General features: G+C 32.4%; 1 protein-coding gene across 2 annotated transcripts in view; it reads left to right on the forward strand.

Moving 5' to 3' along the window:
• Window positions 1-27,436, forward strand: part of LOC140447553 (peptide transporter family 1-like) — a 184,308-nt gene that overhangs the window by 88,360 nt on the left and 68,512 nt on the right. Inside the window, exon 1 of one of the 2 annotated variants that reach the window (XM_072540267.1) lies at window positions 14,990-15,326. The exons of the other annotated variant lie outside the window; for it this stretch is intronic. Coding sequence (XP_072396368.1) covers window positions 15,306-15,326 — 21 coding nt within the window. The 5' untranslated portion in view covers window positions 14,990-15,305. Of the gene's footprint in view, window positions 1-14,989; window positions 15,327-27,436 lie in introns of those variants that run through there. 2 annotated transcript variants of the gene reach the window in all.

Below are 27,436 nucleotides of genomic sequence, written 5' to 3' on the forward strand. Positions count from 1 at the left end.
ATTTCATTTAAAAAACTCGATGTCGGGTTGGTCCGCTAGTTATGTTTATTACTTTAATTATGTAATTTAAGGGTTATCTGACCTCGTTATGTGGCTAGTACCAATTACTATATAGACGTTTCCCACTGATAATAATCCAATAGAATTGAAAACATAAAAATTTTTAAATCCTTCTTTTTCTTCCTCTTCTTCTTCTTCTTCTTCTTCTTCTTCCTCTTTATAACCAATTCTGCTTATTCATTGGCGGAATAATACATTTATGGAAGTTTGTCACTCCATCTTTTGCGCGGCCGTCTGATACTTCGTTTGCCGATTCGTGACTTATCTCTTTTCGACGACACGGGTTCCCTTCATTCTGCTTATGTGATTATTCCATTTTTTTTTTTTTCTATTTTGAGTCCATTCATTCGTTTTCGTCTAATGTCTTCACTTCTCTTTCGATCTCTCAGTGTATTTCCTGTAACTCTTCTCAGTACTCTCATCTCTGCAGTTTCCAGTAGTCTTTGCATTGTGGTCGTGTCAGGTGTCTTGTTTATGAGGCATATGTCATTATTAGTCTTACACTGGCTTTATAAATTCTTGACTTCATCTCAGTGTTAATGTGTCTGTTTCACCATATAGTGTTATTAAGGCATCCTACCAGTCTATTTGCTTTTTGTACTTGATCTCTCACTTTTTTTCTAAGATGAGATTGTCATATTAAATTTTTTTGCTTTTATGTTAAATGTGTAAAGCAGTCTTTGCAGATTATCTTCATCTTGGGCTATCAATATTTCGTCGTCTGCGTAACAGAGTGTTTTTATTTCTTTTTTTTTTTTCATTATATATCCTCTTCGTTTGTTAACGCTTTTGATGATTTTATCCATAATTAAATTAAAGAGCAATTGTCTTATTCCGCTGCCTGTTTCTATAGGTTCTGTAAGTTGTCCATCTATTCTGACTTCCATTTTGTTGTTTGGGTAGATGTGTTTGATAGTTTTTATAACATTAAGGGGAACTTCTATATTATACAGAAGATGGATTACATATTTGAGTATTAATCTGTCAAACGCTTTCTTTAGGTCAATCAGACACAGAAATGCTGGTCGACTATACCCTAGTAATTTCTCAGTAATTTGCCATACTGCGAATATTGCATCTATACACGATCTTCCACTAAGAAACCCTGTTGTTCATCTGCTACACATATCCTCTGTTTTATTAGTATGTACTTATAAAATTTTAGTTGTAAGTTTTAGGGTAGTGTTTAACAAGTTCATACCTCTGTTTTTTATTTCCTTTTTTGAATAGTAGAATTAGTACGCTCGTTCTCCATTTTTCCGGTATTTTATTGTGTTTTATAATTTTATTAATTATTGTTGTTTTTATTTATTAATGTTTTATTAATTTTTATTAAATTTTTTACTATTTGACTTAAGAAGTTTTTACTTCATAGTAAGTTTTTTAAACTATGGTATACAGTTAACTACTGGGAATTTCCCTGTTCAAGTGTAAATTTCTAATTTTTCACAGATTGCTATTATTAATTCATAATTTTTAATAGAACATATGAAGTACTTTTGTGTACATTCAGCAGCTCCGTGATCACAACCTTCATCTATATTTTATCGGTCAATGTTACCCTCTTATTAAATAGACGTTGATGCGTATGAAAGTAATTTGAAAGAGATAAAAGAAAGTGACTTGTCGAAATTATACTTGTACTCTCAGTCTTAAGTATCTGTTTTTAATTGATTTTTCAAATATCTGAGACTTATCGTTGAATGTAACTGTTTGTAAAAATACCTTTTAAAAATTTTTGTTGATACAATAAATCTTGTCGTAGTCAACGTAACGTTTTTGAATAAATAAGTAAACGAAAAGATTAGATTAGGTTATATATAATTTCCGCATTTTTGATTTGATGATTTCTTTATATTACCCTTTTTCATGCATGCATCGTCAAAAGCAAGATTACTAGGAAAAAGAAACGAAGTTAGATTTTATCATATCATAACATCTTCCTAGGCCTTAAGTAGTACTTATTAGACCTTCTGGTATTTTACTACAAGGTAGAAAGATAGCAGGAAGTGTACATATCTGTAGTTTTGTACATACAGTACCCGCCAGATAAAAAGAATCAGAGTATATCCCAGTTTGGTGTTACCAATGATGGTGATACGATGTGATGAACCCAGCGTGATTCTATTGCCGCTACAAACAAAGAACCACAGCTTTGATCGGTATCTCCCTTCAATTTTTCTGACTCCCTCTAATTTTTTCTGACTCCCTTCAATTTTATCGTATTTTTCTTTATTTTTGCTTGACTTCCTCTGATGTTTCCAGCAAACGGGAGTAAATTGCTTATATCCTTCCTCAATAATTTCTTAATTCAGAAGCAATCCCAATCACGCGAGCAAAACCCATTCACAGGAGTAAACCTATTCGCGGGAGTAAAACCACTTACACATTCGTGAAAACTCATTTTAATTCCGGAAAAAATATTTACTTAATTTTGCATACAATTTTACAAAACATTTTTAAAAACTATAGTTTTAGTAAAAACTTTATTGTTTCCTTGAATTAATTTTCCTTGCGACGGTGTATCTAAAACTTTGACTGTATATTGCTTAATAAATCTTACCTTAAAATTACAGTAATCAATAATTTTGGCAATTTTGCGAAAAAAATAATTACTGATTAAGTAGTAAAATTTCCGAGTAAGGATATTTGAATCAATAATTTGTAAAATGAATTAGCAATAAATCAACCGTAACGTAAAAACAAAATATGATTAATTAAGATTAATAAGTTAAAATGTCAGTTGTTATTTCAGATTTCCTTGTAAGTTGTTGCTAGGAGTTCACGGATTGTCTCGGCAAACTTCGTTTCCGCGTGAGGTTTACCAACTCTATGTATAAAAAGATTCTAAAACTATTTTCTGTCATTCTCTGATGAAAACAAAAACAACAAACAACTATTCCCTTCCTTTGCTGGATGTGTTAATCACAAAAGAGGACCAAAGTGTAAGTGCAACCAGTGTTTACAGAAAACCAACCTACATCAACAGATATTTTAACTACCATTTAAACCAAAATGTAAATATCCAAAAAGGAATTATCAAATTATTATATGGATCACCTGCATTCCAGGAAGAAAAAACCTGCTAAAAAAGGTCTTGACAAAAAATGACTACTCATTGTCAAACGTTTTATAAACAGCAAAATACCACACGCATAAGAAGAAATTAAAGATGGCAACGAAACTATATGTAAAAGACTTGGGGGAATAAGTACATCACAACAACATTTAAAACAGCCAATATACCGAGACGTAACAATTTCTATAAGAGAAACCGTAATCCCTGTAAATGTGAGAATAATACATATCAGAAATATACACTCTGAAAAATCTCAGATATGTATATAAATTGGCCTACAACAACGAGAATAGAGTACAATGAAATGATGCATCAATGATTATGAAAAGAATATTTAAAAATAAAAAAATCAAAGAAGCAGCTCTCATCCTAATTAACTAAGAAAAATTTGTACCAAACCCATCGGCAAAATCTAGGACTTTGGTTGCCAATACTAAAGGAAGAAGTCAACAACAGGAAGATACCATTAATAGCAAATTAATAGAAAACTGAGACATGACAATCAACGACAATTATACGCAACACACAATACACAACTATATAATTACATAAACTCACATTACACGAACGCATATCAACAAAAAAACACAAAAAACAGTCAGAATTTAATATCCCGAAGGTAAAAACAACATCCTCAGGGAAGTTTGTTCAGGGATCATATTTTAACTTTAGGGACCATTAATATTAGCAATTTTAAAATGGGTTAGTTCTATTTTAAGCCTTAGCGATGCCAATTTGCCCACTTGGTTGTTAAATTCTTGCTAGAAATCTGTAGACCATTTTCAAAAGTTTCCAAATACCAAAATATGTGTAACAATAGTTTATCTTCCAGGAGATTAGCGTAAATTCACATCGTTCTAATCATCGTCAACACTGCGTTCAGGTCAAATTATATCGTGTTTTCCCATAGTTGTCACTCGGACTTTTTAAATTATTTGTTAAGTTTAGGAAATACCTTTTACAAAACAGGTATGGTAGTTATTCACAGCATATTTTCTGTAACTGTTTAATATTAATAAAAAAAAACCCATTCTAAAAATAAACAAGGACAAGATATAAAATATTGCTAGTGTAATGTTTTAGTTAAAGATAATTTTTAATTGGTTTATTCTCAATAGGAATATTTCTTTGTTATTCTTGCAGGTCATAATTTAAAAACACAAACAAAAATAAAACAAATAGGTATTTTTCCAATGTGTAGGTGATTAAACCTATTAAAAGAAGCTGTAAAGTCAAACAAAGAGCTAGTAGTTATACGAAAATTATTGAATTAATCAATACGACAATGTATTTAAGAACTAGAACTAACAAATTATTCTTAATTTTATTCTTCTTCTTCTTGTTCCATGACTGTTTTCGATTGTTCCAGCTTGCGTCTCTTTATTATATTGACCAATTGTGTTGTTTAGTTCAGCCATCCAAAAACTCATTTTTAACTCTGTCGACCTATCTTATTCTTAGTAGTCGTCTGTGTGCCAACATCTCAAAGGCTTTCAAGAGGTTGAACATTGCCTCACTTAAAGTCCACGCTACCACTTCATACAATAGTATTGGAAAGATATAGCAATATGTCATTAGATAACGCGAAGGTCGATACTAAGATCGTGGCTTCAAAGTAGGTACGTTCCGCATTTTTACATAAGCAACTCTGGCTTGTTCTAATCATCAGTGGCATTACAGCTCGTTATGAGCCAAAGCCGTCTTCATAATAATCTTCAATTCGCCCCTGCCTCTGGCAACTTTTCTCCATGCTTTAACTCCGATGGATTTTAGATCATCCTCTATGTTATCTTGACACCTAAGTTTTGGTCTTCCTCTGGCTCGTCTTCCCACTGGTCTTCTTCGGTCGAAATTTTTTCTAATCGATGCATCTTCATCTCGTCTAATTACATGTCCTATCCATCGAAGGTATGCTAATTTAATACATTTTACAACGTCAGTTTCCTCAAAACTTCTGTATAACTCAAAGTTGTAGCGCTTATACCACAAACCCTCTTCTTGGACTCCTCCATATATTTTACTTAGAATTTTTCTCTCGAAACATTTAAGCAATTCTTGGTCATTCTGTGTAAGTGACCACGTTTCTCACCCGTATGTTAACACTGGCCTTATTAGTGTTTTATATATGGTAACTTTGGGTAACAAAACTGGATAGTTTTGGGGCCATCTGTTTGCTCAAGCCATAATAGCACTTATTGGCAAGCACTATTCTTCTTTTAATTTCTTTGCTGACATTTTTGTCTTTGGTCAGCAGCGAGTCAGGTGTCCGAAGACAAAGGTGTCCTCACACCTTTAGATCGGAACACCTGAAGTGTTCCAGATCATCAATTAATAGTCTAGGTATCTGGTTGCCTGATCTAGTACAATACATATACTTAGTTTTCTGTGCGTTTATTTTTAATCTCATTCTCAGTGCAGACGCCCCTAGTAATCGAAATACTTTGATCAGAGATTCTGTGGACCTAGCAGTAATGTCTATGTCACCAGCATATCCGACCACTTGTACAGATTTATTAAATATGGTGCCATTCGTATTATTATGGCACTCTCCAATTACTTTTTCCAGTTCAAGGCTAAATAAGAGACACGAAAGTCCATCTCCCTGTCTCAGTCCATTTTTACAATGAAAGGGTCTTAAAAAGTCGTTTTGGATTCTGACTACACTCTCTACGCCTGTGAACCTAAGTTCCGTTAGTTGAACAAAATGAAGCGGCATTTGAAATTCTACTATAGCCTGTAGAAGTTTTTGTCTGTTGACTGAGTGTATACGGCTTTGAAATCCACGAATATGTGGTGGCTGTCGACACCGAACTCAAGCGTTTTCTCAAGAATCTGCCTGACTGTGAAGATTTGATCCGTTGTTGATTTATTGAGTCGGAAACCGCACTGGTAGTTCCCAACTATTTGTTCGACATAGGAGATCAATCTTCTGTACAATACGTAGGACAATGCTTTATATGCCACGTTAAGTAGGGTGATGCCTCTATAATTATCACACACCATCATATCTTCCTTTTTGTAAAGAGGGTACATTACACCTAATTTCCAGTCCGCAGGCGTTTCCTTCCGTTACCAGATTTCGGTTACTAATTTATGTATGTGTTTAAAAAGGATGTCACCACCATTTTTAACGAGTTTGGCAGGAAGATTGTCCAGACTGGGGGCTTTGTTATTTTTCAGTTTTGAAATGGGTTCTTTAATTTCTTCTTCGGTGGGGGGCGGCTCTTGAGCGTTTTCATCCATTTCAGGCAGAGTAATTTCTATTTGGTCTTCTTCACGACTGTCGCTAAGCAATTCTTCAAAATGATTCGCCCACCTGTTTAGTATCTGTTCTTTGTCACTAATTCGGCACTAATCCAACTTGTTCTATTCGGCTTTTAATTTCTATGGCTCGGTCTTAGCCCTTATTGATATTACTACCGATATACATGAGTTTGTCAACTCTGTCGAGTACAGCATCTTTGACTTGTATACCATCATCCTGTATGTAATTTACTAACTGGCATAATATATTTAATTTTCTTAACGAGTTTTAATTCATATTGATCACAGGTGTGTTTAATTTTGTTCATTAGATTTTAAAGGTCTCCTCCGGAATACTTTCTGTGGTCTCCATTAAGGCTTCCTTAAATATTTCCTCTGAATACAAGTTAATAAGTAAAGGCGATAGTATACAGCCTTGTCTCACTTTTTTTTATATTTATTTCATCCGGTAGTGCTTGTTCAGGTTTTATTCCTAACACTTGATGCCAGTATAGATTTGTAATTATTCGTAAATCTTTATCGTCCAATCCAGGTGTTTTCAATATTTCTAGCATTTTTTATGTCGGACTTTGTCAAAAGCCATTTTAAAATCGATTGCATAGATGTATACATTTTGTATATATATATATATATATATATATATATATATATATATATATATATATATATATGTATATATATATATATATATATATATATATACATATATATATTATAAAATTAGTATGCCTTAGGTTTAGGTTCAAGTTGTAAGTTTTATCCAAAGTTGATTGTTTTCGTGTTATAAAGAATTTCGTGTTAAAAAAAACGCAAAATGACGATTTTCAAGGCTAAAAAAAAAGTTGGGCTGTAGCGCCAACAGATGATGATGATGACAAATACAATACCTCTGCAACTTTCACGACTTAACATTAGGGATATCCAGGTTATTAAAAATCTATGTTGGACTCAAACAGCCAACATAGAGTATGGACATATGGTGTGACAATATATCAAAACATGTCCATCTATAAAGGAGTTAGATAGGGTTGCATTCTTTCGCCACTGGTTTTCAAACTATACACGAAACAAATATTTATAAAGGCACTGTAAGAATACAATAAAGGCTTTAGGATTAATGACATACCAATAAGTAATATTCGATATACAGATGATACTGTTATACTGGCACCAAAGATTTATAGGGGATGGTCAATAGAGTAAATACTACAAGAAACCAATTGGAATTGAAGATCAACAATAATAAAACTAAATTTATGGTGATTAATAAAAAAGAAAATTTAAAATATCGACCTGCATATTGAAAACGAACATATAGAAAGAGCACACCGTTTTAAATATCTGGGATACAATGATAAGTTGGACCCTGACGTAGAGATTCAGATTCAAATTAAAATACCAAGATTTATATTTCTTTGTTTATTGTATGAATTTTCATATGCTATATGTAAACTAAAAATAATTTGATCAAAATCAGAATTTGATATCACATTGAAAAGCAAATCTTCAATACTTACAATATCTTGTTCAACAAAAAATAGATTCGATCTATAATATTGTAACCTTTCGTGGATCATGGACAAGCTGGCTCTATGTATAACGTTTTCCAACCTTCTGCTTGAATATGCTGGACGTAACTTCAAGCCTTTTGGTATAAGGTTGTTGTCTCTACATCTTCGTAAAAATTTGATTGAATTTTGACAATGTGCCAGTTTCTTGTATAGAATTTCCAATCTCCGAAAATTTTAAATAACGCTGGGCCCAAAAAAACAAAAATTTGTTTAATTTACCAAGATCTAGATTCATAAAAATAAGAAAGCTGTTTAGCAACCGCAACCTAAGCGTGGCATCCGATGGCGCACCACGAAAGTTTACATACTATTTACGCTACTTTACGGAGTAGAAGGGTGGTAGCTAACATTAACAGCAGCAACTATAAAGAAGTTAGAAGCTTTAGAAATTTGGCTGTATCGACGCATACTGACAATATCTTAGTCATACAGAATGACCAATACAGAGATACTGAGACGAATTGGTAAAGAGATGGAGTTGTTAACAATTGTTAAAAGGAAGAAAGCATCATATCTGGGCCATGTGTTTCAGTCTGCTACAGCTTATAGTCGAAGGCAAGATTGAAGGTACATACAAGATGTTTGGACAGAAAGAAAAATCCTGGCTGAGAAACTAAAAGGAAAGGGTTCCAAATCCCAGAAGCTGCAAACATAATTATATGCGACACAAAACAGAGAAACATATCATTTAATGGTCGTCAACATTCGATAAAGGACGGCACAGAAAGAAGGAGAAAAATTCCTCTCACTAATTCATTATTGAAGATAGTACAAAGTATATTTTTAGAGTTAATAACAATGCTACATATTTTCTCCCATATCACAAAAGTAAAAGATGCTGTCGAACTGGCAGCTAAACTGAAATGGAAATGAGCTGAACATAACGAACGTCTTACGGATGGCCGATGGAATAAAGAAATCGGGAATTGGGCCATATGAAGCCAAAAGACCACGAGAAAGACCGCAAATGCGTTGTAGCGACGATATTAAAGGAACTGAAGGGCCAATGTGAAAACGTCTTACAAACAACAGAGATGAATGGCGAGAATTAGGAGAGGCCTATATTCGACAATCCGAATAGAAAAAAGGGTTTAAAAAAAATTCTCTCATATCAAAGGAATGTCCAAATTTCAACTGTACACAAATTCACAAACTGTTTTAGTGGCTGTGGACCATAAAAAAAATCACAGCAAGTTTAAGCACTGAAATAAGCCTTCCATCGGTTGGTAGGTTAGGCACTTTCTTACAAGACTACATAGAAAAGTATAAATTGTTGTTTACAATAATTTCCGCTGCCTTAAAAATACAAATTTATAGAAAATACGGTAAACATAAAAGACTTTTAAGCCCTAGAAGTTACTTTTGCAATAATTTATCAGGAATGTACATTGATGATGTACATTCCAGAAAGTAAAAAACGTTTTGATATAAACAATTAAATACAAAAATACAAACATAAAACTTTATTTACAAAGCACAGTAGCTTAGGTTTTTTTTCAATGTAGTTGCCTTGGTGGTTAAGGCCGTTTCGTTAACAGATAATAATCAGAAGACGAGAGATCTGGACTTTAGGGAGAGTGCTCTTAAATTTCCCATTGTAGACGTTGAAGTTCTTGCTAAGTTCTTGCCGATGTATGGCATCAAGTATTGTCGTGAATCGTAAGTATCTTCGTCGACAATATGCCACGTCGTTTATTCTGCATTGCATGTTTTAGTTTTTGAAGTGTCCCGCAACAGACTTGTAAATTTATTGTTTCAATCCTAGGGATAAACTGTATGTGTAACTGTGATTAAACCCGGTCCCAAAAACAGTTGCCATTCGTTGACTCGTACTCAGATTTAGTTTTTTAAATTTAAAACGACTGTATAGTTTTACAGATTTGTGTCAGATCCATTTTCTTGTCACTGTTTAGATAATTTTATCCCCTTTCTGTTTTTACTTGAACTTAGTTAGAGGACTACCAGGTCCTTAAGATTCCCCCAGATTTATTCTTAAACTTCTTTCCTGCATTTTTTTTTACCAGTATTTTAATAGCAATATATCTAATGATACTAGCCATCTTTCTACAAATTCTATGAACACTTTTTTATGCTCCAACACAATTTTTCTACCTTCTGAGCTAAGCCCTAAATTGAGCTTCTTTCTTATCTTTTAACGTCCACCATTTAAGTTTTTGTGGTCCTCTTCGATATTTTGCTTCTATAATTTTGCTTTTTACATCAATGTCCAGCACAAGCAACCTATGTTGTTGGCTTACAGTGGAACTTACTATTACAGTACAGTCCCTGCATTTATATCTTGTTTTCTTGTTATGAAATATTCTATTTGGGAGTGATTTTGTCCACTTTTGTAAGTAATAACTAAGAGCAATAAAATCATCTTCTATTATTACTCTATATTCTAAGAAAATATCACTCAGTATGTCTCCTAATTGATCATAGAAAGTTTTTCTTTTATTGTCACCACCAGCATACTCACAACATTCAATACTTTTTTATTAAGTACAAAGTTCACTGACTTTACCTTAGCACTCATTTTTACAACTTTTTTTATTATCCTTAATTTCACTGTCAGCAATTATACAAACTTCATACTCTTACCTGTAAGACTTCCGAGATTCCTTGAGTCTATCCCCATTTTTCTTACTTGTAATGGGGTTTCCCATGACATAGTCTTCATCCGAAATACTGAACGGAGGCTAATTTTGCTTCCGGAATATTTTACCTGAGTAGATGCTATCATTTCATGATAATTTTTATTACATTGGAAAAAGTTTTTACATTATTCGGATCGTAGAGCGGGTCATCCTAACTAGACTTAAAAAAGAATCAGAAGCAATCGGAACAATACCTGAAGCACAGTTTGGATTTAGATCCGATCACTCATATGAACTTCAAGTTCTAAGGATATAGATTGTCCAGAACTTCCTAATCAGAGAGGCTCTGAATATTTGTAAGTACGTCCCATTAAGGTATGTATTTAGAGATTCACAACAAAAGAGAATCCTGAGAACAATTGAGGAAAGAGCACACGAGATAGTCAACAACCTCAGGAACCACCCGAGCAGATTATTAAGAGACTATAACGAAAACTTAAGGACGATATATAGACGGCCCAGGTAGCAGCTAGCAGGATGTAGAGATAACCCAGAAGATTAATAAAGAATGAAAAAATCATGCGATAGCCTAACATAAGCAGTAACAAAAAAACCCTATATTATCTTGTTTCTTTTATTTAGTTATGTTTTATTTTACTAACCAGTTATACTGTAAAAGATAAAAACCAATAAATATATACACGATGTGTGATAGCCGTATACTCCTAGGAGTGCACACCTCACCCATTGCTACTTTCTATTATTATTTCATCAACTCATAACTAGACTTCGGCAAATATGCATATTGCATATTTTGTATATTGTGCATATTTTTTGCAAATATTTCATATTTTGGCATATTTGTATAAAAGTTTGCATAAAGTGCATAAAAGTTCAGATTTTTATACTGTATTTGAAAATTTTTAAACATACCAATTTATTTCAATTCTTGTATAAAATTTTGTAGTCATTTTAATCAAGAAATGATCTAAGTACGTAATCTCTACAGGTACAAAACATTTACAATTTCAAAGAAGATCAATTGAAGTAGCCCTCAACATTCTTAGAAAGTCTCGGTCACTGAGGCATTCAGTTATTGGATAATCGCTAAGGGTTCGCTCATTTGCATTTTATGATCTAATCCCCAAATCTATCTACAATTTATTGTATCTTAACAGCAGGTAAACGGCTAATAGTTTTGTTCCTAATTTAGGGATTTTCCAAAATCTCCCAGTTTATTGAATTAGGTACCTAAACATTTCTAATTTGATGCTCAGATTTGTAAATCATTTTTGTTTTGATATTCAAAGCGTAAACACGATTGTGATTTTATAATGCCTAAAACAACCAGTGCTTCAACTTGGATTAAACCTTATAAAGAGCTGTCTATGGATATGGGAAAAATCTACTGTTCAGTCTGTGGCAAAATTGTAAGTATCTAATATTTTCTATTAAATATCTAATATTTCATACATACAGGGTGTTTCCAAATGACACTTACAACGTTTGACTGTAGATACTTCTCGAAAAATTGAACAAAACGATATAGTTAATGAGGGGTCAAACTTATTTACTTTTCGAGATACAGGGTGTTAAAATTAAAAAAAATTAAATTCTTTTAGTTAATAACAACAATAACTTTAAAACCAATAAACGTATTTACTTGAAATTTAGTACTCGTAGGTTGTTTTTAAATGAAAAATAGCTTTCTTTAGTGAGAAAAAATTGTCCATGGTACAATACAATGGTGTGTATTTAGAAAAATTTTTCACCTTTACTTTTTTTTATGAAGTCAGCTATTCTAAAACTTTTGTTGAATTTTAAAATAAGTTATATGATGTCCTAATGGTTAGTAACAAAAACTAACTTGTGGATTATTACTGCATTTAAAACACTTAGCGAGTGTTTTTTTTTTCCAAACCAGTTATTTGATTAACCAAAATCACCTTGTATATTTTTATATTTTAAAGGTTGGGTTAAAATAAAGGTTTTTATTTTTATTTATAGATAGCATGTGAGAAGAAATTTCAGATAGACCAGCATGTGCGAACTGCTTCACACATTGCAAAAAAAGGAAAAATAGGAGGAAAACATCAAACTTCAATGGCTAAATGTTTCCAATCTACTTCAAAAAAATTAGATGAGCAAGAAACTTTTAATGAAGACTTGTGTCGCGCATTAGTGTCTGCAAACATACCGCTTTCAAAATTAGCAAATGTAAATTTTAGTTCGTTTCTAAAAAAATATTGCAAACTTAATGTTCCAAGTGATCGGTCTCTAAGAAGAAATAATGTGAACGGGCTATACTCGTCGGTGTTAATTAATATTAAGGAAGAAATTGCAGATAATTATTTTTACATATCTGTAGACGAAACCACTGATTCTTCAGGAAAGTATATTGCTCATTTATTGATTGGTGTTCTTAAAGAAGATACCTTACCAAAATCTCATCTTATTTCATGCCAGCAACTTGAGAAAACAAATGCTTTAACAATTTCGCGTTTTATACAAGAAACATTAGCAACTTTTTTTCTTCCGACAACTATTCCTTCTAATAAATTACTGCTTATTTTATCGGATGCTGCTCCTTATATGGTGAAAGCAGGACAAAATTTAAAAATATTTTTCCCAGATTTAATACATGTTACTTGTGTAGCACATGGATTAAACAGAGTTGCAGAGGAAATACGAAAAAAGTTTCCTCTTGTAAATACCATGATATCCAGTGTCAAAAAAGTATTTCTTAAATCTCCTATAAGAATTCAACTTTATAAAGAAATGCTACCTAACATTCCTCTTCCACCACAACCTATTTTAACGCGATGGGGAACATGGTTAGAAGCAGCTAATTTTTATGCAGATCATTTTGTTAAAATGAAGAACATAATTGATACGTTAACAGAAGAAAGTTCCCAATCTCTTTTGGATTCTAAACAAACTTTTCAGAGTAACTTGCTTCAACAAGAACTTTCATTTATAAAATCAAATTTTAGTTTTGTTCAAAAAACAATTACTCAGTTAGAATCACCAAAACTGTCATTGTTCGAAAGTACAGCAATAATAAAAGAATTTGCGTCATGTTGTCGGAACGTTAGAGGTAATATTGGAAAAGATATTTTAAAAAAATTTGAAGCTACTATGGAAAAAAATAAAGGTTACCATATTCTTTCTGAAGTAGTCAGTGTTCTAGCTGGAAATATTTCGGAAACAATTAATTTAGAACCAAATGTTTTGGTTAGTTTGAAAAACGCTCCCGTTACATCAGTTGATGTTGAACGAAGTTTTTCCATATATAAATATATGTACTTAGACAGAAGCCACAAGTTTTTGTTAGAAAATTTTGAACACCACTTGGTCATTTATTGTTACCATAATTCTAAATAAGTTTATTCATACTTAAAAATGATGTAGTTACTTAAAATAAATGTAAATCTTAATGAATAGTAGGAAATATTTAGTTATGTGCACTTTTTTTTTTAAATAAAATTGTTACTATTTTACGATTTTTTTATTTAGTTGTATGCATATTTTGTAAAATATTTGCATATTTTCGGGTAAACACGTGCATATTTATGCGCATATTTTCTACATTTTTATTTGCATATTTGCCGAAGTCTACTCATAACCTTTACTAACAATGTGCGACAAGCGTGAGCTCGGTGGCTAGACCTTTCGGACACTCAGCCGACAAGGAGAACAAAATTTATTTTGCCGATTCGGCGGCTGTGACATCTATCCGGAACACACTTTTGAGACAAAAGTCCAAAGTCATGTCAAATAGTAAATTCAATCAGTCTCAGGAGAAAAATTCATCTAACTACCACTAAAATTAGGTAGCGTAACTACACAAAGTAAAACAGAGGATGTTTCATTACCAAGGGCATCCAATGTAACGCTCTGTACAAAAGCCTTTCCATTCGTTATGTCCTGCGATGGGGCCGGGTGGTTGGTTACAGCTTGGGAGTCAGATTGGTACTGCTTTATTAACAAGTGTGACCGGTTTGATATTTGGGTATGTGATTCCCACGTGTGTGTGATAAGTTTACATAACAAAAGTGTGCATTCTTCGACCTATTAACTGATAATAATAAAAAGTACCCTCTAAGAAAAGCAGGAAAATTATGTTGCTCTCTTAGTGTAAAAATTTTTTCAAATATCTAGGCGGATCAGTCATCATCATGATACTTCTTTTGGTTATTTCTCTGAGCTACAAGTAAGGCGATAGTTAAATGAAAATAACAAGTGAAGTATTTTTAAAAAAATATCTATTCAGATACGGTCCTGGGCAAAGCGTACTTACTACCACTATTAAACAAATTAATTTAATATTTGGCCTCGTAATTTTCTCTTACAAAACGTGGATTTATCGTCTTTCATAAATTGATTATTACAGTACTGGCGGTATCCGCACCGGCTGTCAGTCACACATCAGAATATGGTCAGTGTAGTTCGAGTACTATAATACAGTGCGCTCGATGGACTATTAACTTTATTTTAAATAACGAATCGTCTATTAAATGTTATAATTGTTTGGAAAGTTTCTTTGACACACATTGCGAATAAAAATGTTGCAATTACGTCGGTGATATATGCGTATTAAATAATAGTGCGTTAAAGCAAAATTGTTTGAAATCTGTGATATATTTTTATTTAAATTTTGGTTTTTTTGTGTTAGTACGGGCTGTGTATATTGTGTTTTTTATAAAACTTTTACTAGACCTAATCATAATCAAAATGAATACAAAAGAAATGGAGGTAAATTTTTTATTATTGTTATTTATATTGTATTATAATTATGTGAAATGTTAATTGACAATTAAGTTAAATGATATATTAATATTCCATTAAATTTTCATTCAGCGTATTTTTAAAAGTAGAGTGTAGTAACTAATTATTGTTTTTACTTAAATATGGCAATAAAGACATACGTGGTGTGTCATAAAATTAAAATTTGTTTAAACATTTTTCCTTAAACTTCTCTTGCTAGAACTGTACCAAAACAGCAAAGTTGGTTATAAAGGGTAAAAATGTCCCTGGACAGTTGTTTATAGTTAGGATTTCGCTCCAGCTCAAAAACATGTGAAAAAAATCAGTAAAATTCAAGCAAAATTATTTGCACTTTATTTTTAACAAAGATTAAAAATCTAGAATTAAACATTTCCCTTTTGAAAACTATTTTCAGAGTGGAAATCAAAACGTAAAAAGTTAGAGTTAAAAATGGAAATTTTCATAACAATCAATTATTGTGGTTTAATCTTATATAAACATAATATTTAATTAAAATAAAAATAGTCATTCATTTATCACTTATAATATAAAAATCGATAAAAGTATGCAGCTATCTTTTTTAATTTGCCTAAATATGCAAATAATTATTTAAAATACTCAAAAATAAAACAAAATATTAAATATATACATTTATGTTTAAAAAATATTAATTTTTTATATAAAAACAAAAAATAAAATGACACACAAAAAATGATATTATAATTAGGAATCTGAAACATTTAAGTATAAATTTATAATTAAATATTTTTTGAAATTTTCAACTAAAACATTTTGACTTAAATTCCTAAAAATGTGTTTGGGCACACAATAAGTTCGTTCTACATCTACATCTACTGACGTCATAGAACAATATTTTAATTGACGCACTAAACTAATTTGACAGGTCGTTAAATCTTCAGAAGTTGCCTTCAAAAATACGTACGATTTTCCTCAAACAATCGAAGTTCACATTTGTTCTAATACATTTTCTAATTTATTTTTAATACAAATCACTCTATTTTCGGGAATTTTTTGACAATGAGCAGAAAAATGTTCAGAAAAAAACTAAAATTACTAAAAAACTTGTATATAAGTTCTTTAGCACTTTATGCGTTACTTTATTCTAAGTTATTTACTTTAAGTTACACACTCTGAGTCATTTTGAATATCTAACACAACATCTTTTGTGGTATCAAAATGATTTGCGTAGAAAATTTGTGCTTTAATCCATGTTCCCATCTTGTAATTACGGACTCTGGAGGCAAGCTTACACCTGATAATATTTCTTTATGGAATAGCACACGTAAAGATGCTTTAAAATTTACTGTTTGAAATTAATTTATTGACTTCTAATAATTGTTGCTACTCTGTTTATGTCATGTAGAAGACAGGTAACGTGTATCATGTTTGGATAGAACATTTTTAAATTTTGTTCTACCGTTACCATATACGGAGAGGCATTTGGTAAAATTTAACTTTTTATTTCTTTTTACAAAAAGAAATCAGAGAGTGTTTGCCGAATGAAACGGGTTACAGTCATATTATTGGTTTTCTCCAGTTGTGTTGCAGCTATTAAATAAGGTTTTCCTGATTCATCCTCCTTTAAGGCGCCGATTATAAGATGTGCCGTATATGGACAAAATGCATCTGTACTTTGATCGACAATTAGGTAAAAGTTGTTCTTGCTTAAAGAAAATTTAATCTCCTTAATTACTCCGTCATACAATGCATTCACATTGCCCTTTCTTATTGTTGCCTCGTTAGGAATATTGAAGTTACAATATTTTTTGCAAAAATTGCTCTAAATCTGTATTTCGCAAGTTTTTGAACGGAATGTTTGCTGTTAACAAAGCTTTACACAGATCTTAATTAAAAACTTAATATTTCTTTTTTTATTCATCTTGATTTTGAATATTTTTCAGAGATGTATAAGTAGCACTTTTTAAATGTTGGTCGATTTGAAACTTTTTCTTACATAAAATCTGAGTGAAAGAAAAAAAATGTTCAGGCACCAAAAAGAAATCAATTTTTCTATGAGGACCTAAAGAATAAAAGCGCAATTGTGTACATATTTGATGAATTTTTGTATTCAAATGCTTCCCTCTGTGTCTGTCTTGATATAAGTAAGAACGAATTTGTCAAATAAAAATACTCTTTCCTAAAAAATTTCTTTTGTAGGACACGATACTTTTTTAAGAAATGAAATATGAAAATTAATGAAAATTTTAATTTTGGTACAAGCCTTGCAAAATACTTTGTCTTCACTTAGTTTTAACTAGGGAAACATTCAAGCAGTTTTAATTTAATATATATCAAACACTTCTAAAACACTAAACACGATACACTGTTTACTGTAAAAAATGTTTGCCGGAAACTGCCAAAATAATTAGACCTTTAAAAGCAGGTACCTACAACTTGCTACTCTAATAAAATAATCTTTTTCTTGCAAAACTCATAGTTATTAAATTCAGATAGAGTTATGGGAAAGTCCAGGTAGATAATAAGCGATAGTTATAGCTAAAGGTAAGTCATATGTAATAGTTTGGAAAAAATATATGTAAATACTTTTTTCTTTTTGGGTGTGGTAGTCAATAAAAAATAGAGCTTTGCTAAGGCGTACTATTTATTCTGAATCCAAGCTTTCGGTGGTTTTTTGCCACCTTTATCAAGGTCTACAAAGAAAATTACATATGTTGTAACAATTTGAATGGTGCAAAAAAAAAACTATAAAAAACTTACCCGAATGTAAGATTCGTGGCATAAACAAGTGTGTATTTTTATGCTCTTCCATATATTCCGAAACTAACCGTTGAAGTCACTAAGATTTTCAAAGAATTTAAGAATATCAAAATAGCTAACAAGAACATCAAAACCATACGTCAGCTGTATAGCAAAATAAAACAACCCCTAACTACTTTAGAGACTACAGATGTTGTTTATTGCATTCAATGTACTGAATGTCCATCCACGTACATTGTTGAAACTGGAAGGAATCTGTCTAGCCGCATCATTTCTCATAAGAGTGATTGTAGATTAAACAAACCTACTTGTGCTTTGGCAGAGCATACTATCGATCTAGACCATAAGATAGATTTCAACAATGTAAAAATATTAGCCAGAGAGAAAAATAAATTTAAGAGAACTTTCTTAAAGATGGTACATATCAGCAAGAGTGATAATAACAATCTGAATAAAAGATCTGAGATCCAGAATCTTAGCAAAATTTACAATTTTATATTGACTTTTGACTAAGCTATTTTGCATCACAGAGTTTTCTTTTTTTCTTTTCTCTTTTTTTAAAATTTCTTTATTGATTGAATATTTTTGATCAAACTTCAGTTATTAATTCAGTTTTTTTTTGTTTGAGTTGTTTTTTGTAAACCTATTTACTAAATACTATTTTCTTTCTATTGCTTATGTTACAAATAATATTTTTAATTTCCCACTCAATTTCAAGTTGGTAATACAGTTGGTAGTACTCAAAATTCATAAACAATATTTGTGAGTCGTTAGTTTTAAATTTGTTTTTTGTATTTTCTTCAAACTATTTAAACAATAATTGTCCTCCCACTTTCTCTTTCTGCTCGTGAAATGTGACTGAAATCAAGCTTGCAACGACGACTGTTTTAACATATCTTTCATTTTGTTTGTTAACTTTTTAACGTATGTATTAATTTTTAAAGTGTCTTTTTAACAGTAACATTTTTAAGTTTAGTTGCAATTTCAGTATTATCATGTTATTTAACGTTGTTGTTTATGCCACGAATCTTACATTCGGGTAAGTTTTTTATAGTTTTTTTTGCACCATTCAAATTGTTACAACATAGTAATTTTCTTTGTAGACCTTGATAAAGGTGGCAAAAAACCATCGAAAGCTTGGATTCAGAATAAATAGTACGCCTTAGCAAAGCTCTATTTTTTATTGACTACCACACCCAAAAAGAAAAAACTATTTACATATATATATATATATATATATATATATATATATATATATATATATATATATATATATATATATATATATATATATATATATATATATATGCATATACTGTGCTCTCTACTTATTATATGAAAATATGAAAACTTAATAACAAAATTTGTTAAAATAATATTTTTTTTTTAATTTAAACCCCTAATTTCTATAAAAATTATATATTCCCTAAATCCCTTTTTACATAGAGTATTATACGCTTATCGTTTGATTGTAAATATGTTGTTGTTTGTTTGGGTTTATATGATTGCGGCCAATCTTATAATTACTAATCAGTCATTGTTTCATCATAAACCTAATATAGCATTGATCTCTAATAAATAGACTGATTTTTGCTTTAATCGTTTTATTACCTGTCCTTTTAGACTATATTTTTAATTTTTTTCATGTGACACTTCTACGAAGTCGTAGCCTTCAAATGTTTTAGACCGATTTGTATGTACTAGTGGTTACGTTTCATCCGTGCCGCCTTTTCCAATACCGTTCTGTTTGCTGTGCTTCTTGCTATGTCAACGAAAGATTCTGGGCTTATAAATGTTGCTTTTGCTTCTCCTCTAGCAAGTAGGTCTATTTTCTCGTTTCCTTCCTTACCGGTATGTCTATGCTTCTTCTTTTTACGGTGCCTATCCGTTCCGGATATTGGCGATCAGCATGGCTATCCTAACTTTGCTTGCAGCTATTTAGAATAGTCCGTATTGTAGACGTAGACGTATATTGTAGACGTATTAAACCATGTTCTCAGGTTATGAAGCCAAGCTATTATTTTTCTTCCTGGTCCCCTAAAGAATGAGTTGCAATAACTGTTTATTTGTCATAACATGGCCAAGATATTATAATTTGCTCTCTTTGATTGTGTTAATAATCTCGCATTTATTGCCCATTCTACGTTGGACCTTAACATGATTCACAAGATCCACCCATGAAATTCGTAAGATGCATCTGTAACACCACATTTTGAATGCCTCAAGCTCCTTTAAAGTAGGTTCGAAGAGTGTTTAGGCCTCTACTCCATATAATAATGTGTAAAATACATTGCATCTGAAAATACGCTGGTCTTGCTTTATCTATGCGCTGTTTTATTTCGGTAGGATGATCCTATTAGTTGGTTATGTTGGTACCAAGGTATGTGTTGCTGTTTACTCGGCCAATTGGTTGTTGGTTAACCAAAAGTCGTTTATTTAAGATTTTGCACTTACTGACTACCATGTACTTTTTTTCGTATTAAGATCAAGTACATATTCTCTACTTATATCTCATACGAGCCAAATTATTCTTTGCAAAGCATCTAACTTATCTGCAAAAACTAGTGCTTCGTCCGCGTATCTAATGTTGAATAGATGCACTCCGTCCGGCGTCTTGTAGTTCTCTCAGTGCTTGCTTGAATATGTGTTCAGAGTACTTGTTAAATAACACCGGTGATAGAATGCACCCTTGTCTCACTCCTTTATCTATGGAGATTGCCTCTGTCAACTGATTATCAACTTTAATATTGGCAAGTCTCTATCACCTAAGCTTGCTTCTTTCAAGATGCTTATCAGCTTACAATGTTTTACTTCTTACTCTATAAAATAAATATATACGTCACAGTTAACATATCTGCACTTTTGAATGAGTACTTGTTCAGTAAATAGAGCCTCTAGGGTGCCTAAGGCATCGCGGAATCCAAATTGTGCCCATGATACTTGTTCTTTGTATTTTTTAAATATTCGGCTTGTATTACTTTCAAAAACGTTTTACGTAATTGCATATTTAATGTAGTGGTTCCCCGTTGCCTTCTGCATCTCTATGCCGTTGACTATTGCGTTGTTAATAGATTCATCTGCCTTCGAGATTGATTTACCAATTTTAGAAAAAAACGGTGCCCTTCCTCTCTCTGTATAACGTGCCTTCTACTTACCAACTCATCCGCCCGGGGCCGTTGGCCAGTAAATGGGGGATTGCTTATACCGGCAACCACTCCAACGCAAGTGAGGTTATAACATTTGGGTAAATGGGGCTATACGTGGCGCATTACTATCCCTTTGTTACTTTTTCCGATCCGAATCAGATTCTGAAGACAATTCGAAACTAACTTGGAGTCAATTCGACTCGAGTCCAGTGCCTTTAATATTTTAAACTTTTAAACGATGTATTACCTGCCATATAACAACATTTAAACAGGATATCAATAACGAAATAAAAACTAAGTTCACTTATCCTAGTTTCGTAAAAAATTATTAATTTAAGTTTTATGATTTAGAAAATAGGGCAGATACTTTAAGCGGTGAGACTAATTTCTATATTTTCCTTAATTCACACTTCTCTACTTTTTAAATTTTTACGTGTCTATTTTTTTATGCATAGCAACATGTCATATTTTACTTGTTGCGATATTCCGAAGCTGCTACTACTGGTCACAAATAAATATCTCTCATTGGCAAGCTACTCATAAAACAATTAACAATAATTGTAGATTAGGGTGAAGTAGGGTGAAGTATGAACGACGTCATTTTACCTTACCAATCTTGAAATATTTTTAACTGTCACCTGTCATAATTTGTTATTAAATGATTAAAATTGTTTAATTTAGGTTTAATCTTCATCAATTATAAAATAAGAACTATTTTAAAATACACCCAAGTATTGAAAATACAGATATCAAGGGCATTTGTTATAAATTTTTAACCCCCAAAAAACGGAATTATATTTACTATAGCATATTTAAAGAATTTTTAAGTCATATAAGCTAATAGAAATCGATGAAAAACTAATCAAAAACTAGTTTTCTTTATCATGTTTTTTTTTAGTTTTAATGTTGCTTCTGACCTTTTGATAGTAAAAAATGATATATTATAATTAATATTTTATAATTCATGCCTAACTTTTCAACAAAATTTAGATTTTTGGCAATCTCTTATATAATTTAAAAAATTTAATCTCCGATTACGACATTCTAGGTTTCATTCATTTCTTTATTAATATTTCATCATTCTTACATAATTTTTACGAGTGAATAGTTTATCGCTAGTCTAATTAAAGTTTATTTAATTTTATTAGCAAAATCACACACTTTTATCAAAGTTTTGCGTTCTTTAAATTAAATAAATGATGTAGCACATTATCTTTTATTTTAAGCGTACTTTCTTCGTTTATGTCTTGTTGATGTCGATGAATAAAAAAGTTACAGTGCGTTTCACACAGGCCCCATACATTACACTTATTTTTGAAAATAACTGGATTAAAAATGTGGAGAATATGGAATTCCGGATAACTATACCTACTTAACATACACATGTAAAATATTTATATAATAGAGGAGAATGTGGAAATATGGCTCCTTAATTTGTTTTTCGACTAGAGATTATAAACAATCCACATTTTTAAATTTTAATTTTCATCCACATAACTATTAGTCTAATACTAATACAGTATTATTAAAAAATATAAAAAAAATCAAGATCTAACATAAAAACAAATTATTCTTGTCAGTATCTAGGATACTGTGAAAAACAAAAACGTCACTCTAATATGGCCCCAGGGGGTCATATTAAAGGGGCCATATTAAAGGAATACAAAACTCTATCGGCAGAAATCACAGATATAATTTTCAGATTCTGCACCGGCATATTCATTGTATGCCCACAAAAGACAGCTATGACACTGTACCCAAGATTCCCCTCTGCTATTAGTTGAATAAGACTCCTCGCAAAAGATGCACACTTAGTTCGGAATCTGTATCCTCTTTAGTATTTGAAAGATCACTTTCTTTGGTGTCAGAATCTTCGACGGTAATACGTTTCCGAACTTTCTCTTGGGTTTTTTTGCAAATTTCACCTCTCCTCGTCCCCTTCCGCGTCCACAACTCTGTTTACGGTCTTCAGTTTTCTTAAGAGATTGTTCTAATTTAAATTTATAAGGCAATGATGTAATTACAGTGGCTTTTGTTGATTTTCTTTCTCGATTTGAGGTTTTTATTTTAGGCTTGGGTATTGGTGAAATTTGATGGGGTAGTATAAGAGAAGGATTTACAGCTGATGATGTTCCTGGTTTTAAATAGAAGACAGAAGGCTTTATAGTTAGCAGTCTTCCATGCTCGTTAGATGATTTGGGTTGTAGAGATACTGAATCTGATGTTGACGTGCTTAGAGCACATGACTTCAGTTGAATTGAGCATTTAGGAACAGTGCATGAAGTGGGCTGGAGAGACGATTCTACAGTTAATGTAGCAGTTTCGACAGACAGCTTAGGTGGGTTCATCATCGAAGAAGTTGTACTCGATGATATATTTTCCTCTTCCATTTGAAACGATTGTGACTCTGCTAGAAAATCAGCATCCTGAAAAATTTGAGGATTGAAGGGATATATCCCAGTCGCTCTAAAACTATTTACTGCAATCTCAGCTGTTGTACATTTTAAGTAAGCTTTACTCAATAACGTATCAATATCATGAGGCTTAAGCATTCTGTCAGAATGTAACAGAAATTTTCTTATTTACTTACTATAATGAGATTTATGTGCACCCATAAATGTTTTATCAAGCGGTTGCAGCTTATGCGTAGTATGCGGAGGCAAGCTGATAATGGTGACATGCTTTTCACGAGCAACATTACTTTACTTTAGAATATCAACATTACGAGTGTGGCTGTAATGTCCATCGAGTATAAGAAAGACAGGAGAATTCTCTGTTGGATTGGTTTGTGATACAAAATGATTGAACCATTCAGAAAACAAATTGGTTTGTATCCAACTAAAAGGGTGTACTTTTCCGATTGCTCCTGGCGGAGTCCCTTTTATTAATACATCTGTAAAAGTTTTTCTTGGAAAAATTAACATTGGTGCGATGAAATTTCCTCCTGCGCTCATTGCACACACCAACGTCACTAAACACCCTTCTGCTGCAGTTAACGCCCCTATTTGCCTTTTACCTTTTCGTCCTATTACTTGCGGTACTTTTGATTGCACGATTGTAAGTCCAGTTTGATCTACGTTATAAACATGGTCGCGAGAATAATTTTTTCTTGCATATTCAAACTCTAACAGATCATTAAACTCCTTAACTGCTGGGCGATTAAATCCTGGCACTCGAGCGTAAAATGTTCCCATTGGTTTTCTAAGAGATAATTGATTTTTATGTCTATTTAAGAAATGGTCGAGCTATGCTCTACCTGCTCTTTCATTTTTAAACGGATTCTGGATGTTATTTCTGACTGCTAATTGATAATCCATTCGCCTAACATCCAAGCGAGTAAGTCCATAAAAGGTGCGCTCCATTTGCAAAAGATAATCGACTAATTGTTTCTCCAGAGTTAAAGGTAAAATAGTTTTTCTACCTAACGATTTTCGTACTAACAGATCTAATGATAACTCAGGATCATAAACTAGCCTTCTTAACGTAGTTCTTGGTACAGCAAATGTTTTGACTGCTTTCTTAAAACCCATATGCTTATTACGAACAGCCTCTACTGCCTTTTTCATGTCGTTACCATTCCACAATTTCCTCTTTTTTTCTCAGATTTAGGAGAAAGATTAGTACGAGGCATCTGAAAATAATAAAGTGCAAACATGTAATATGGACCCGGGCCCATAATGCATACACATTCAGGGGGCCATATTAAAGCAATAGTTACATTATAAACAAAATATCAAAAACAATTTATCTCTATTGCAAAATGTTCATCGTTACATTTAAAAGTCGATATTCAATGGTTTTTCTACACACTAATCAGAGAAAGATAATGTTTATAACTGGTTTCTTCGAAAAAACAACATAAACACTACTACTACTACTACTACTACTACTACTACTACTACTACTACTACTACTACTACTACTAAGGATTTCCACAGTTTTCACTGTCTTCCTTCACTCAACCGTTTTCTCCAATTTTCCCTGTCATTCCAGTCTCCATCTCGCAGGGTTCTTTTCTCCATAGCCTCGTCGATTTCATCTCTGAATGACCTTCGGGGTCTTCCTCTCTTTCTTCTTCCAATCGGGCTCCATTCTGTGATTTTGTTTATCCAGCGTCCTCTGTCCGCTCTTCTGACGTGGCCGTACCAGGATAGTCTCTTCTCCTCTATATAGTCGATTATGTCTGATTGCACTCCCATTCTCCGCTTAATCTCTGCGTTTTCAATTCTGTCTCTTTTTGTAAGTCTACAGCTTCTCCTCAGGAACTCCATTTCTACTGCTCTTATTCTACCTCTATTTCTCTTGTTTATTGTCCAGTTTTCGGACCCATATGTCAGGATACTTCTTGTCAGGGTGTTATATATTCTCTTTTTTGTCTTTATCGTAATGTTCTTATCCCACAACACTGAGTTTAGTTGTCTTATACAGTTTCTTGTTTGTCTCAGTCTGTTGTTTATATCTTCTTCTGTTGTTCCCTGGTTCGATATTATGGTTCCTAAATACTTGAATTTATCTGTTCCATTTATTTGTCTTCCCTCGTCTATCTCTAGGTTTCTCATATCCTTGTTTTCTGTTGTTAGGTATTCGGTTTTCTCTAAGTTTATTTCCATTCCGTTGTTTTTATATTCTTCTTCTAGTTTTCTGAGCATAAAGCTGAGATCTTCTTCATCTTGTGCGATGACTACTTGATCGTCGGCAAAACTTAAGGTGTATAGGTATTCGTCTCTTACTGGTATGCCCATTCCTTCGCACTTTCTCCTCCATGGTTTGAGTGTCTTTTCCAAGAATATTTTAAACAGAGTAGGGGACGTAGCACAGCCTTGTAGAAGTCCTTTTGTCGTCTTAAATGGATTGTAGGCTTTATTTCCACATTTAATAACATAAACACAAGAACGGCAAACAAGTTTGTTAAGCACGTGAATGAAGCCAGCTTTGTAAGTCGACTAAAGGCTAAACGCGGTAGTTCTCGGGTCCTGACAAGTTTCGATAGATAAAGATAGATGTAGTATCAAGCGTAAATCAACAATGGCATTGGCAGAAGTAACAAATTCACTCGGGGGCCGACTTACCAGCAGGGGCCATATTCCCACCCTTTCCTATATTATTGGATCACACTACTGAAACAGTTAAAGCGCTTGACACACTCTTAAATTTATGAATTACATACAGAATAATGTGTCAGACAAGGATGTATACTGTCTCCACAATAATTTAATATATATGGGCAGCATATCATGAGAAGAGCGCATGTAGGATGAGAAAAAGACATCTCAACAAATGGCCGAAAAATAAACAACCGTTTTGCAGATGACACAGCCCTTCTTGCAAATGGTCAAGAAGATTTAATTGATATCATATGACTGGTTAAAAACAAAAGTCAAATATTTGGTCTGCAGTTAAACATATTAAAGACAAGGATCATGATAGTGGATAGACTACATAACAATCATCCACCCATAACTACGATTAACCGATTTGAGGTATTGAGTTCATATTTATCTGGCATCATGAATCACAAACACAGGGGTCACTACAGGAAAAATAAAACTTAGATGTGATCTAGCAAAAGTTGCTGTAGGAAAGATGATCAAAATATAGAAGGACTCTCAAATTTCACAAACTCTAAAAATGAAGTTGATCACCTACTTAATATTCCCAATACTAACATACGGTTGTGAATCTTAGTCCCTACGATAAGAGGAAAGAAGAAGTATAGACGCCACTGAAAGGCTCCGTTGGAAAAGAATGCAAAAGGTCCGAATTCCTTGGACCGACCACAGGACAAATATTTCAATTTTAAATGAGCTTAAAGTCAGCAAACGGCTATCCAGCAAAGTCCATATCCAACAATTAAAATACTTTGAAATGCTATGAGAGCAGACATAGAAAACATAGAAAGACTTATTTATTATCCAAGTAAAGGTAGTAGGCTAAAGATCACGAGGAAGATCCCCAACAAGATGGATCGATCAAATAGCAGGAATATGAAAAAGACCTATATATGAGTTAAGAGAAATGATCAGAGACAGATATCTTTGGAGACGGACAATACACTACATCATGATGACCACTACACTCCCTCCGATAGATCAGGATTAAAGAGAGAGATTGGATCACTATATATCTACATATTATTGGATCGAAATATTAATAAGAAAATAAAGGTTCGATTCTATAGATTATGATATATATTAATAGATAGAGAATAACTAC

Source organism: Diabrotica undecimpunctata, chromosome 8 (assembly GCF_040954645.1).
Source record: "Diabrotica undecimpunctata isolate CICGRU chromosome 8, icDiaUnde3, whole genome shotgun sequence".
NCBI lineage: Eukaryota > Metazoa > Arthropoda > Insecta > Coleoptera > Chrysomelidae > Diabrotica > Diabrotica undecimpunctata.